Raw genomic sequence first — 12,771 nt, forward strand, 5'->3', positions numbered from 1 at the left:
AAAATACAATTTAGAAAAATATGGTGACATTTTAATCCGCATGATTTAAAAAAATATGTTGATTGGTTGCTTGTTGATTTTGTTACTTACATTTTTTTAATCAATTTTTATTTTTTAATTTTGACCCCCTAAACTAAAATCCTGGCTCGGCCATTGGTCGATGGCGAAATGGATGGTGTCCAATTCCACGTTTTAGCTCCTTTAGCCATCTTGGAAAGGAAACAGACTAAGGTATCGGAAACAACTAGAAAGGTAAAGCTGTCCGTTTAAAACGTTCTTTACAAAACACGGTTGAGCAAAATTTATCCAACATGTCTAAACGAAAAAGAAAAAGAAAAAAAGAAAAGTGGAATGATTAATGCAAAGTACGTGTTCATGTGATTGCCTCTTTTTTTTTCTTTTTTTTCTTTTTTTTTTTTTTTTTCAATATCTGTACAAGTTATACCAACAAAAAATGTAATCCGCTACAAAGTTCTTCATGTTGTCTATTTTTTTATTTTATTTTTTTATTTTATTTTTTTATATTGCCAGCGTCCCTTCACTGACTTGGCTCTCGTCTGAAGGATCCGAGGATTGAGTTTTGGATTTAGTGCCCCGAGAAAATCCATAACCAAGAGAACTTCCGCTGTTTTCACATAGCTGCACAAATAAACCATATACTTTAAATACAAGCATTCCGATTTCAGTTTTATACGTGACAAACAAAAGTACATGGTTTCTCCATTTCCTAGTCAAATAGCTTCTTATTGTATTTATATTTGGGAGAATTAATTACCTCAGTCAGCTCTGACAGATGTCGGGACCTGAATTCGTTAATAGTCGCTGCAATTTCTGACATCGGCAGTTTTGCCTGAAGGGAATCAGAAGAGCTCAGATGAAAGAAACATGCTAGCCAAAAACAAGTCTTTGGGGCTGAAAGTAAGGGAGATCTGTTTTTCCTCCCCTTCATATGTAAAGTTACAGTTTCGTTCCATATATATATATATATATATATATAACAGATCTTCAGTGAGATGCATGGGCTATCTATGTATATCATAAAACACCGATATTTATCCATTAGACTAATCAACTCAGAATTTGATCAATTTGCTGGTTTATCATAATGTCAATATTTGTGAGAAAACCAAGGGTAACCGCTCCTTAATATGCTGACACAATCTGATGCACAAATTAGGGAATGAATCACACCTCTTCCCCCTCAATTATCAAATATGCAACTCAATTAATTTTTTCACACCACACGACTTCACACCAATTAATCACCCAGCATGCCATCACTTAACAATACTAAGAACATGTCAAAGCAACCAAAAACACAGAAGCTAATGTTGCAGTAACTTGTTATATGGGGCGATCAAGTTATTTACCTGAGAAAGAACAGCAGCTGCTAACTGTAGACTTGGTTCCAATGTCTCTGGGACAACCTATATAAGTTTTCTGACAGTGTGAGCGAGATATAACCAGAAAAGATGAAATCTAGAATAACTTTACACCCTTTTTTAACTTAATTTATAATATTTATTGATAAATAATGTGCAGCAGACAACTTACCGCTGTAGCCCCTGCCTTTTCCAAATTTAGGCCATGATCGACATCATGAGCACGGACAAAGGTCTTCACGTTAGGGAAATACTTGCTCAAAGCCCAAACGGTTCTATAATTTGCACCAGGACTATCAAGAGTTATTGCCGCTGCACATGCTCTTTCAGCACCAACTTTGTGAAGGACCTAGTCACCAGTATAAAGCAAGTTAAATAATGAACTGCACATAAGCATACTTTCATACAGTATGCCCCACCTCTCGACTGCCAGCATCTCCAAAAAACACAGGAAGGTCCAGGGAACGTCCAACTGCCACTCTATCACTGAAGACAACAGAGAACTGAGTTAAAATTAAATTTAACATTTTGCTTCTCCCTTCAAAGTTGCATTCAATCAAAGATTTTACAGAGATGTCCATAGAAGAGGATATAAAAAGTGAAATCTGAAGAAAAATTAGCATTAAACGATCATCAGTCCTTGTTATTTGCTTTAGTAATATTTTATTTCACACCAACTTGTACATTTCATTTGGCTAAAAGAGATATCAAAATTTCTTTTTTTAATTCTCTGCAAATTCCCCCTTCATGGCATTGGCAAAAATGTAATGTTCTGAGAAGAACTGAGCCATGCACACTAAGAGCCTATTTGGGATTGCGTTTGAGAAATAGAGCTTTTAAGTCAAAAAAAGTTTTTGGGCAAAAGCTTCATTTTTAAGCTTTTGTCAAAAGTGTTTTTTTGACTATTTTTATGTTTTTTAGACCCTTAAAAATCCTTTTAATTTTTTTACCAAACGAGTACGTTTTTCTTCAAACGGGTTTTTTGAGTGTTAAAAGCACTTTTAAGCCCCTCAAATGCAACCCCAAGCAGGCCCTAAGTGAATTCTAAAAACTACGTTTGCACATATATCAACATGTTGAGGATGACTACTTTCGCAATATTTTGAATGCATCCTTTTCTGAAAGAAAGAATACGCATACGATCATACATCCCAATAACAGATTAATATAATGGCACTAGTTGTCCTGAACTGAAAGAGCAATAATTGAAAATACATGCTAAGAGATTTACAAAGTCAATTGGTTACCTCCTCACATCAAGAGCAACAAAAGGAATCAGTCGCTCTGAAAGAAGCTGAGCAATGATCTGGGAACCAAAAGAAGAAAAAGATGCTACTGTCACAATAGCTCATAATTTATGTACATACAAGATTTGCCACAACACAAATTTATTTAAGCAGACCTGAAAATTACTGTAACAAAAAAAAAAAAAAAAAGACCTCCAAATTATTAACATACCTGGCCAACTCGTCCAAATCCACAAATGATTATGTGATCTTGCAAGTCATCTGTCTGGAAATAAACCAAGCCAAAATAAATCAAGACTAAGTGATGAATATATCTATACATTTGCCATGTCAATCTTAGATCACAAACAGATATCACAAACAGATAAGGGCAAATAAATTGTCTACTTGCAGTCACCGTACATACAACCCCAAGTACAAAAGTAGATTTGGCATAACCTCCTCATAAAATAAGTCTAGTAATGAACAGCAGCACTCGCAAATAGCAAAAAATAACAACACAATAATTGTAACAACCTAGGGTAAAACGCTAGCCACATCTGCGTTATTACTCCAAAAAGACTAATCAATTTAAAGTTTCCCTATAATTCTTTATAAAGCCCAATTTCACCTAGAAACTAGACAATGTGAGACTTAGCACTCATGACTCTCTTTATAAATCACACATATTATGTGGGTCATTTGTAACGACCCAGAAAAAAAATGCTAATCACGTCTGCGCCATCACCCCAAAAGGCTACTCAATTTGGAGCTTTCCTAAAATTCTTTATAAAGCTTAATTTCACATAGTAACTAGGCAATGTAAAACTTAGTATTCATAACTATCTTTATAAACCACATACTCTATGTGAGTTATTCCTCATCTTCCTAATATAGGACTGGAATGTTACAATAATCATATTGTGCTATTATAGGAAATGCAAAAGAAAAGGCTACCTAGATACCAAAATGTTTTGTAGGCCATAAAAAATAAATGATTGAAAATGCTAGACATTCACGCCAATCAAATGGGCCAGACATCAAACGCAGGCCCCAGCAAGCATGTATCACTAGTAGGGCCCATTTTATGTAGCTGGCCCTACCAAAGGCCGACAGTCATGACTGGCTGATGACTCCCACTAGCAAGCCCCATAAATTAAGGAAGCTGCCCACCTAAAAAGTTGGATGTCACCCTACCTCCTATCACAAAAATCAATGCAACCAACCTCTCAATGAGATTGTTCGAATACAAGTGGTGCTCAAACCAAAATTGACTATAGTGCACAGACTTCATGTTGAAATAAACCATCTTCACTTTCTTTAGCTGCTTTTTTCCCCCTGACAGAACTTTTTTTTTCATAAGTAAACTTCAAAACTCTGTTGTTAGAGCATGAGGTCGGATTTTCCGATAAGTAAATTTTTTTTCTGTTTACTTCTGTGAACTTAGAGTGGCAACAAGCCAAGAAGGAAACCAACCCAATATATGGACCTCAATTAGATTATATCCCAATTACTTTCAACGTGATTTACCACAACCAAGTACATTTGAACCTCAAAAAGGGCACAGGCTGCTGTAAACTGAATGCAAAAGAACTCCACAGCCTCGATACTAAGGCATTTAGCAGCAGATTAAAACAATGCCACTGCAATGCAGTTAAGAAAATATGGCCACTCTGCCCATCTCCATTACCTTGGCCACTTCCTTATTACATGAAAAAATAGTTAACTCCCATGAAAAGAGTTTCATTCAATCTTCTTGAGTATAAAATCACTTAAATTGTATCAGAATGGACAACTTATGATGATGAGTCACCAACTGTTATTGATAACTGCACTCCTGACTTGCAAAACACATTATATGGTTACTTGAAAACTGTAAAGAGCAACAACTGTTGGTGATACTGCCTGCTCTAGGTATCACTAACTGCTGAAACTAGCAATCTTTGCAACCAATAGCAGTGGGTTCTCATATAGAAATTTTACCTCACTCTCAACGGGTAATAAACTTCGAACATCATGCTGCTCAAAACGAGAGGCAATTAACTGGCCTCCAGCAGCAAGCCAAGGTGTGAGGGCCATCGAAATTCCCACCACCAGAAACAGCAAAGATGACAGCTGAGTAGACATTATACCCTGCAGAAAGGACAAGTGAAATAGTATTCTACTAAGCAAAGACATCATTTTTTTTATGAAAGATTGTATAAGTGATAATCATGAAGACGACAACAATCTATATTTTATCTCAGCTAATTAATTCAGCAGAATGAGTATGGTCCAGCATATGGTATAAAATTTTAGTAAAGCAGAATAATCTGCTAAATGCAAATCACCAAGTCTTGCAGATAAAACTTCAGTTTATGAGAAGGGAAACCTGATTAACAGCTTCACCAAAAGCCACAAATGCAAATTCTCCACCCGGAGCAAGAAGAAGACCAACTCTTATTGCGGATATGATTGAAATACCATAAAGCCTACCAACTAGTGCAACCAATAGAGTCTTGCCACCAATCAAGAGTCCCAATGTCCCACTGATCACTGGGAAGTTTGAAACAAGAAGTTTTGGGTCGATAGACATGCCAACCTGAAAACCACAAAGATTTCCATTAATTGCACATATCATTGTTCAATAAATTAGCAACACCGATGGGCTAAACTCAAGAAAAAATTCTCAGTAGAATATCCAAGTAACATTCTTGTAACCATCAATCAAACAATGATTATTATTCATGATTTGTAACTGATGGGCTAAACCATGATTATTATTCATTTTGATAAGAGTCCCATAAATAGCCAAAAGAATGCCTTGACAGGGAGATGGCCCGGAGCTGGAAGATACTAAACAGAGCGAAGTAAGATTTCCACATTTAAAATTCCTCTTATGAATTAATATCTTATCAAAGTGATAAAAAAAAGTAGCTTGACCATCAATAAACAAGGTTATGGAGCATTACAAAAAAGAAGAGAAAAAATAGAACTCAAAGAATGCCAAAACAAAGTACCTACCGTCATGAAGAAAAGACCCAATAAAAGACCACGATACGGAGCAATATCTGACTCAACCTGTAAGGAAAATTCAGTTTCTGCAAGGAGTAATCCAGCCAAAAATGCTCCCAATGCCATGGAAAGTCCAGCCTGCTCTAGGGCGGACAAAAAGAGAAACTTGTTACTTAAATAGAATACAAGAATAACAAATAGTAAAATGCAGAGTCATACCCTGGCCGTTAGGAGACTAGTCCCCAGAATAACAAGGAGCGTATTGGCAGAGAATATTTCTGCATTTTGATTTTCCGCAATTTGCTTATAGATTGGTCGAAGCAACTGGAAAAACCACAGAAAAGGAAAATAAATGCAAACCACAAGCTGTATTTCTTTGAATGAAAAATTTATAGAGATAAAAAAATAGCAGCCATTGTACCATGAAAGCAAACATCCCAAACATCATCTTATGAACAGACAGTGAAGTAATCCTTTTTTTCAATTTCTTTTTCTTAAAACTACATGTAGGTTTTCGCATCAGGATTTCGACAAAAAGGGTACAACAACCTAGAAATGTACTCTATTTTTCACTGGCAAATCCCACATGGCCCACCAAATTAAACACAAGCTTCATCAAGATCTCCCGAGACATTATTATCGACAACAAATAACCCCATATCAATAACAGTGCCAAGATCACATTACTCTCCAAGATATCTGAAACTTACCAAGCGACCACCAGCAATTATGGCAGTGATGGCAACTACTGCCTTGACAGCAGCCAGTCCAAGAGCTTCAGCAATCGCTTGGAAACCAATCTGAAGAACAACAGATTATTTTTCCCCAGATGACAGAATAAGTAGCACAAGAATCCATAACCATGAAAATAACAATAATAATAGACACAACTACAGAAGCAAGTAAATCTTGTCCAGATTTATGCTTCTAAAAGAAGAACACATAAGTTAATCTGAGTTATATGATCAACATTTAACTGCGAGTAAAAGGCAAGGATGGATGAAGAAGTTTAGGTTGATCAATAAACACATGCTTATGGAAGGAACAGCACCAAAGGCTGCATGTCATTTCTGTGATCTGAGCATAAAAGATTAAAAAGGAACACTAAAAAGTCTCTAGTTCCTAAACAACATTCTGAGGATAGGGAAAGAAAGAGAAATGAAAATTGGATATGAAACTCTTATTTACTGAGCAATTTGGCATATCCAACTGCAGTGTCGCACTTTTGTTTACTCTTTCAGTAGTTTAACATATTAACTTGACCTTTACATATATTTTCTTATGTTTTCTTCAGATCAACTGCCTTTATCCCTTATACAGCATATATCATAATGATTTTCACTAAGTATGTTCCGAACACATTTGAGTCACAAATAAGTACTGATATTGGCACACAAAATAAATATTCAAAACATTCATTGCCATATTTGATAAAATGAAGAAAAGGAAAACCAAAGTACAAGAAAATATTACCCCTCCTTTGGATGAATTAGGTGAAATAAGAGGGATGAGTATCAGCAAAACGACAACAGCCAAATCCTGTAAGAAACCAAAAGAAAAAATTAATTTTTTACTCTATATTTTGTTTTAAAGCTCAAAATGTATGTAATAATTAAAGGAGCAAGAGCATCTGAGAAAAAACAAGGAATGGATTTCTACACATTCTTATCAAGAAGCAATGCTGCACGGAAGCTGAATACCAATATTATGCATCTTTAGATTTTAGTTTCATATTTTCATCCTAGCTTACTGTGAAGAAACAGGCACATGGCACAGCAAGTAACAATATGTACATCACCAAGTAAGAAGCAGTTCAGTCAGGGACTGAATAAAAGAGCAGAAATATCTTGCACAGGACATTTATTTCAAGACAAGCACAGAATTTTCAAAACTAACCTGGAAAAGCAAGACAGAAAATGTAGCACGTCCATGGCGTGATGTGCTCTCACCTCGCTCCTGCAACACCTGCAAAGAAGGTCAATAAAATTTGATTCACTTATCTCTTGAAAAAAGAAGAAGCAAATAGTGGGTTCCTGCAGTTTTGACTGTCAATATATATATATATATATATAAAAAATTTACTGACAAGGTCAACAAGAGGCATCAGAGGCCGTGACGAGCCACATTATTGGATCATGGATCAAGTCCAACTGGCGGTTTTCAAAGATTTTGCAAGACTATAGAAAGTGATTAATATTGAAAAGAAGATGATTCAAAGAATACATGAGTCTATTGCAACGTATAATATGTTTAAGGATATTACATGTTATTGAAATGTTTGGTTTAGAAGGCTTATATTAATAATTAAAATTTTATTATAATATCTGTTCCCTTTTTTCATCAAAATGGGAGGAGTCTTAGTAGGAGGAAACAAGAATGTCTAGTGGGAGAAAAAAATGATCATTACCTGCAGGACAACAGCAGTGGATGATAATGCCAAGCCATTCCCAACGACAATTGCAGCAGGACCAGGCTGCCCACAAACAAAATGAACAACCAAGCCAACCACCACTGCTGTCACCAAAACCTGCATTTGTAATGAATATTAAGAATCTAAGGTGCAACCAAACACAAATGATAACCATAAGATGAAGTTCTCAATTACCTGGGCAGAGCCTAACCCGAACACATATTTCTTCATGGAACTTAGCCTTTCAACAGAGAGCTAAGAAATCAAGTTCAAAGCTTAAGTTTACTTTCATTAGGGCACATAAAATGTGGTAGAACAGCAAGATTTATAAAGATAAACCCCACCTCAAGGCCAATATTGAACAATAAGAAAACAACCCCAAATTCCGCAATTGCCTTTGTCCCATGCACGTGGCGAATAATGGAGAGACCATAAGGCCCAATCAAGATGCCAGCAGCCAAGTAACCAAGAACAGGACTTCCTGTACATCACAGCAGATAAGATACACACCATTAATGAAATGATATGTAAAAACTTTGGGCACAAATTTTAAAAATGAAATAAAGGCCTAGTGATATATGTGCAGATGATGGCCAGGTGCATAAAGGATCAGCAACATTTTAGTCACCAAAACCATTAAAGTCCTAAGCATACCACTTCTGCCTAAGTTCAGGAAAGCAAAACAGATGGCAAACAAGGAAAGTTAAATATAGAACAAGCAAAAGCTTTCAATTATATATGGATTAAGAATTATGTTCAATGATAGGGGATCATGCAACTAAATGCAACCTCATTATATTCGATAATATAAGTTGACGTTCAATGCTAGTGAAAGGTATATAGGAATTCAAATACCTCCAGGAATTTTCTGAAATATAGGCACAAATATAACACTAGCAAGCAATAACCACAACATGTCGAAGAGGGAAGCTTCCTCCTCGTTCACCTAATAAATAATTGAATACATAATCAGATCAACAAGTTCTACATGTGGTAGTAAAGACCAAAAGGCAGAAGAAGTGAAGGGAAATATGATGGCCTGCCTCTTGATGAGGAAGCATCGCTATTAGTTTTTTAACTCTCTTAGGTAGTTTCCGTAATTGTCGAACTAGAGGCTTTGCACTTGAGGAAACTTCTTCGATACCAGCTTCAATACTTGTGCTGATGACATCTGGAGGTTGCAGCAGCTGAGCATTCCTCTCTGCTCGATTAGCATAAAAGGTGACCCTGTGATAAAGTTCAGCATCTTGTGATCAGTGGAAGGCAAACTTTTACACTGGAAATAACAACCTAATTAAAGAATTAAGGCACAGGACAATCCTGAAGAACTAAGGAAGAAAAGCTATATGTAGACTTAAAGCATTCAAGTACTGCCTTCCTTCTTTCTTTGGTTTTTTTCTTTCTCCTTTTGATGAGTAAAAACCTTATTAACTAATCTGAAGAGGGGACAACCCGAGTACACAACCCAAGAAATATACAAGAGAAAAGCATAAATGGGAAAACTAGAAATGCAAAAAGTCGAAGAAACCAACAAGACCAATATTATTAGGATAAAATAGTCTGTCCTAAGTGTTGACATATAACATTCCCAAAGAAACAAATATCAGTCTCTCGGAATTACTTAGAACCTCAGAAGTGTCATGTCATTAAATCAGATGACTCATGCACAAATACTCAAAAAAATTCAGTAACCACATAATATACGAATTATCCTTTAGTAAAGCAGTACTGCAAGGATGAAAAGAAAAGACTTAGGGAGTGTTTGGTAAACCCTTTTCCACTCTCTTTCTTTTGTTACGGTAACTGAAGTGGATTGATGTGGAAAAAAGTAAGAATGTTTGGTATGAAAAAGTGAAAAAGTAGTATGGAAAAGTGAAAAAGTTTTGTTTTGTAGTATTTTTTTATTTGAATAGTAGTAAAAAGTAAATAAAGTGATAAAAAGTGAATGATGTGATATAAAAAATGAAAAAGTGAGAATATTTTGATGTTAATTGTTTTAGGAAAATGAAGCGTGAATAGTGTTGAAGGGAGGAAAAGGGGTTGCCAAACGGTGCCTTAAGGAACAAATATGTTAAACCAAGCAGTAGCATATCTAATACATACCCTGCTCCAAATAGCAACAATCCAACAACTAGATTGGGCAATTGCTTCCTTGCAGACTCCATGAGACCCTGGAAAACTGATGCTGGTGTCAACTCAGTCCCATCTGCAGTAAAAGAGAAAAAGGAAGCAGAAAAGAAGCGCGAAGATTTCTTCAACAATGCCTTGGGAGCATTAAAGGGTGAAGTCTCCTTAGTCAAATCCTTCTGCATATCCTGCTTTTTTGTTTGAACCACATTCTTTGATTTTTCTGCTTCTAGTTCAGCTTCTTTAGGTGAGTCTAAACTTAACTTTCCATTCTCATGATCACTCAAATCACCAGATATATTCAAGTATTCAGAACTCTGACTGCTTTTACCCAACTGGCTATCTGGTAAAGGCTTGGTACCTAAAAAGTCCCCATCAACTGGCACATCACTGTCCCTTTCAACAGGAGCATAGTCAGAAACACCTTGGACCATGCTCTCCTCCTCAACCACAGCCTCATCAATCAGGGCCTGTCCTTGGATAGCTTCTGGATGATCAAGATGAGAAATGGACAGAGATTTATCTGCCCTCTGTAATGCAATCTCTGCATCATTCACACGTTGTGTGGCCTCAAGTTCAAAGGCAACAGCCTGCTCTGCTAAAAGCATTATGTTTGCCACATCCTCCTCAGCTTTCAAGGCATTCAGCTGTGTTTTCTCTGCAACTTCGTTCAATCTGTCCACTTCCTTCTGCAACTCCTCCTTTTTACTCTGCAGGTGTCTCAACTCTGCCTCACAACTTGTCAAATTCTCCTCACATTTCTTAATCTCTTCCTGAGCAACTAAAAGCGTTTTTTCCTCTCCACCAATATTATTTTCCCCATCACTCTCTCTAGAACCTTCCAAAGAATCATTCCCTCCTTTTGCAGCCTCCAAAGATTCAACTGCCACCCGAAGCCTTGCCTCAGCTAATGAAAGAGCCATTGTCGCTTTTTGAACAGCTTCCTTGGCAATACACTCTTCATTCACAATCTCTTGAATGGCATCAAGGGAAGAATTAACATCATTCCAGGCATTTGCCACTTCGTCCTGCAAGGCTATCGCAGTTTCTGATATTCTTTGAGCCTTTTCCTCGAACATGGTACTATTAAGCCGTCCAACTTCCAATTCTTTTATTGCCTTTTGTAACAATTCCCTGAGTTCATCAACACTAGGTACCTCCACTTCTTCCTCCTGCCCCTCCTCCCGGGAATCATTTAACTCACCACCATCAACTCCTGAACCCTCATCACTACTTTTCATGAGTTCTACATTTCGACCATTCCCATTTACATATGCTAAAGAATCATTACTCTGACACCATGACCGAACCGCTCTTGAACCTTTAAAAACATTGTCAAACTTACAAAACAAAGATGGTCTTAAATTTGAACTCCACAATTGACTATCAAATTCCCCTGTGTCAACCATAATCGTATACCTAGAACTTCTAGAAGAAACAATTCTTTTTGTCTTCATACTCAAATGCGGCTTCAATACGAATATAGAATTACCCAGAAAGTTACAGCAAAAACGGCTACCTTTAAACTGCAAATACGACTCAGAACGACCCAAAGTCTTGTAACTTGTGCCCTCGCAGCCATGAAACACGTTTGGCTGCCGAAAGCTACAAGAAATATCCATATCTCTTAACCTTTGTGGAACAATATTCTACTGTGCACAAATCTTTGTATACACCCTACAATCCATTTCACGTGCTCACTTCGGCCTTAAGTCAAACACCTGGTGAAAAAAAAATCAATTTAACCAAACGAAACAAGTACTTACTATTATTGAATCAGTCCTAACTAAGATATAAACTCAATATTACTGAATCCAGTCCTCACTACTTAGATATAAAACTGATAAACCATGTATACATGCATAGGGATCTCGCATACACACACTCACACATGCGCACATGCATAAATGTATATTTTCATCCATAAAAAAATGTGATTGAATCCAAATTGTAACAATTCAAAGGTGCTAACAACAAACACAAGTAAAACACACAAAACGAACATAATTAACAGGTGTATACATACATTTCTGCGTATGGATACATGTAGCATGTAAGTATAAGCATATGTATATAAACGGGCAGGACCAACCGATCATCAATAGGAACTTTGGGGATCGAGCTGAGAAAATCAATGGCGGAGTGTTTGAGAAAGTTAGGGTGTAAAATGACGGAACTTGATAACAAATCGACTTGATATTTTTATGTTTGGACTTTGCTTGTTTGTAGTAAATGATTACAGTTTGTCTCTCTAGGCCCTGCTTTCTCTCTCTACTTTCTCGCTGTTTGTTTGGAAGGTGAGAAAGTGCAAGAAAGTGAGAGTTGGCCGAGAAAATGTGCTTATTGGTGGGTGGAGTATTTTTAACTCGGGTGCTTTTACGGGAATAGCCTTTAGGCCTTGGATGAGTGATATCACGCGATATATGCTGGGGATATTCTCAGAAATGACTGACTCCCAATCGCACTTAATGCGCGTGTGAAACCATCCAACGGTGCAATAGGTGGCGGCTGCCTGCGCAGTGCGCTTGTCGCGACTTGTGAGGAGAACAACCTTAAGCACGTCATTTTGTCCGGACAGGATCAGAATTTCCAATCTCTTCGAGAGCGCGTGATCTGAATCTTGTTTATTTTT

The 12,771-nt window shown here is 36.8% G+C and overlaps 1 protein-coding gene across 2 annotated transcripts; it reads right to left on the bottom strand.

Moving 5' to 3' along the window:
• Nucleotides 1–227: 227 nt before the first annotated feature.
• Nucleotides 228–12,513, bottom strand: LOC132186326 (K(+) efflux antiporter 2, chloroplastic). 2 transcript variants are annotated; one of them, XM_059600237.1, is made up of 21 exons: nucleotides 12,232–12,513; nucleotides 10,116–11,860; nucleotides 9,056–9,239; nucleotides 8,868–8,958; nucleotides 8,357–8,493; nucleotides 8,208–8,267; nucleotides 8,010–8,129; nucleotides 7,499–7,567; nucleotides 7,076–7,141; nucleotides 6,313–6,402; nucleotides 5,822–5,926; nucleotides 5,612–5,740; nucleotides 4,980–5,189; nucleotides 4,592–4,741; nucleotides 2,841–2,894; nucleotides 2,630–2,688; nucleotides 1,802–1,868; nucleotides 1,555–1,731; nucleotides 1,371–1,427; nucleotides 776–850; nucleotides 228–639 (listed from the first exon to the last, which is right to left on the bottom strand). In XM_059600237.1, the coding sequence occupies exons 2-21, from the start codon at nucleotides 11,759–11,761 to the stop codon at nucleotides 520–522; spliced, it is 3,666 nt and encodes a 1,221-aa protein (XP_059456220.1). In that variant the 5' UTR covers nucleotides 11,762–11,860; nucleotides 12,232–12,513; the 3' UTR covers nucleotides 228–519. The 2 variants fall into 2 exon arrangements, with proteins under 2 accessions (XP_059456220.1, XP_059456219.1); XM_059600236.1 differs by having other exon boundaries at nucleotides 12,166–12,513.
• Between the last annotated feature and the right edge of the window lie 258 nt (nucleotides 12,514–12,771).

Source organism: Corylus avellana, chromosome ca7 (assembly GCF_901000735.1).
Source record: "Corylus avellana chromosome ca7, CavTom2PMs-1.0".
Taxonomy (NCBI): domain Eukaryota; kingdom Viridiplantae; phylum Streptophyta; class Magnoliopsida; order Fagales; family Betulaceae; genus Corylus; species Corylus avellana.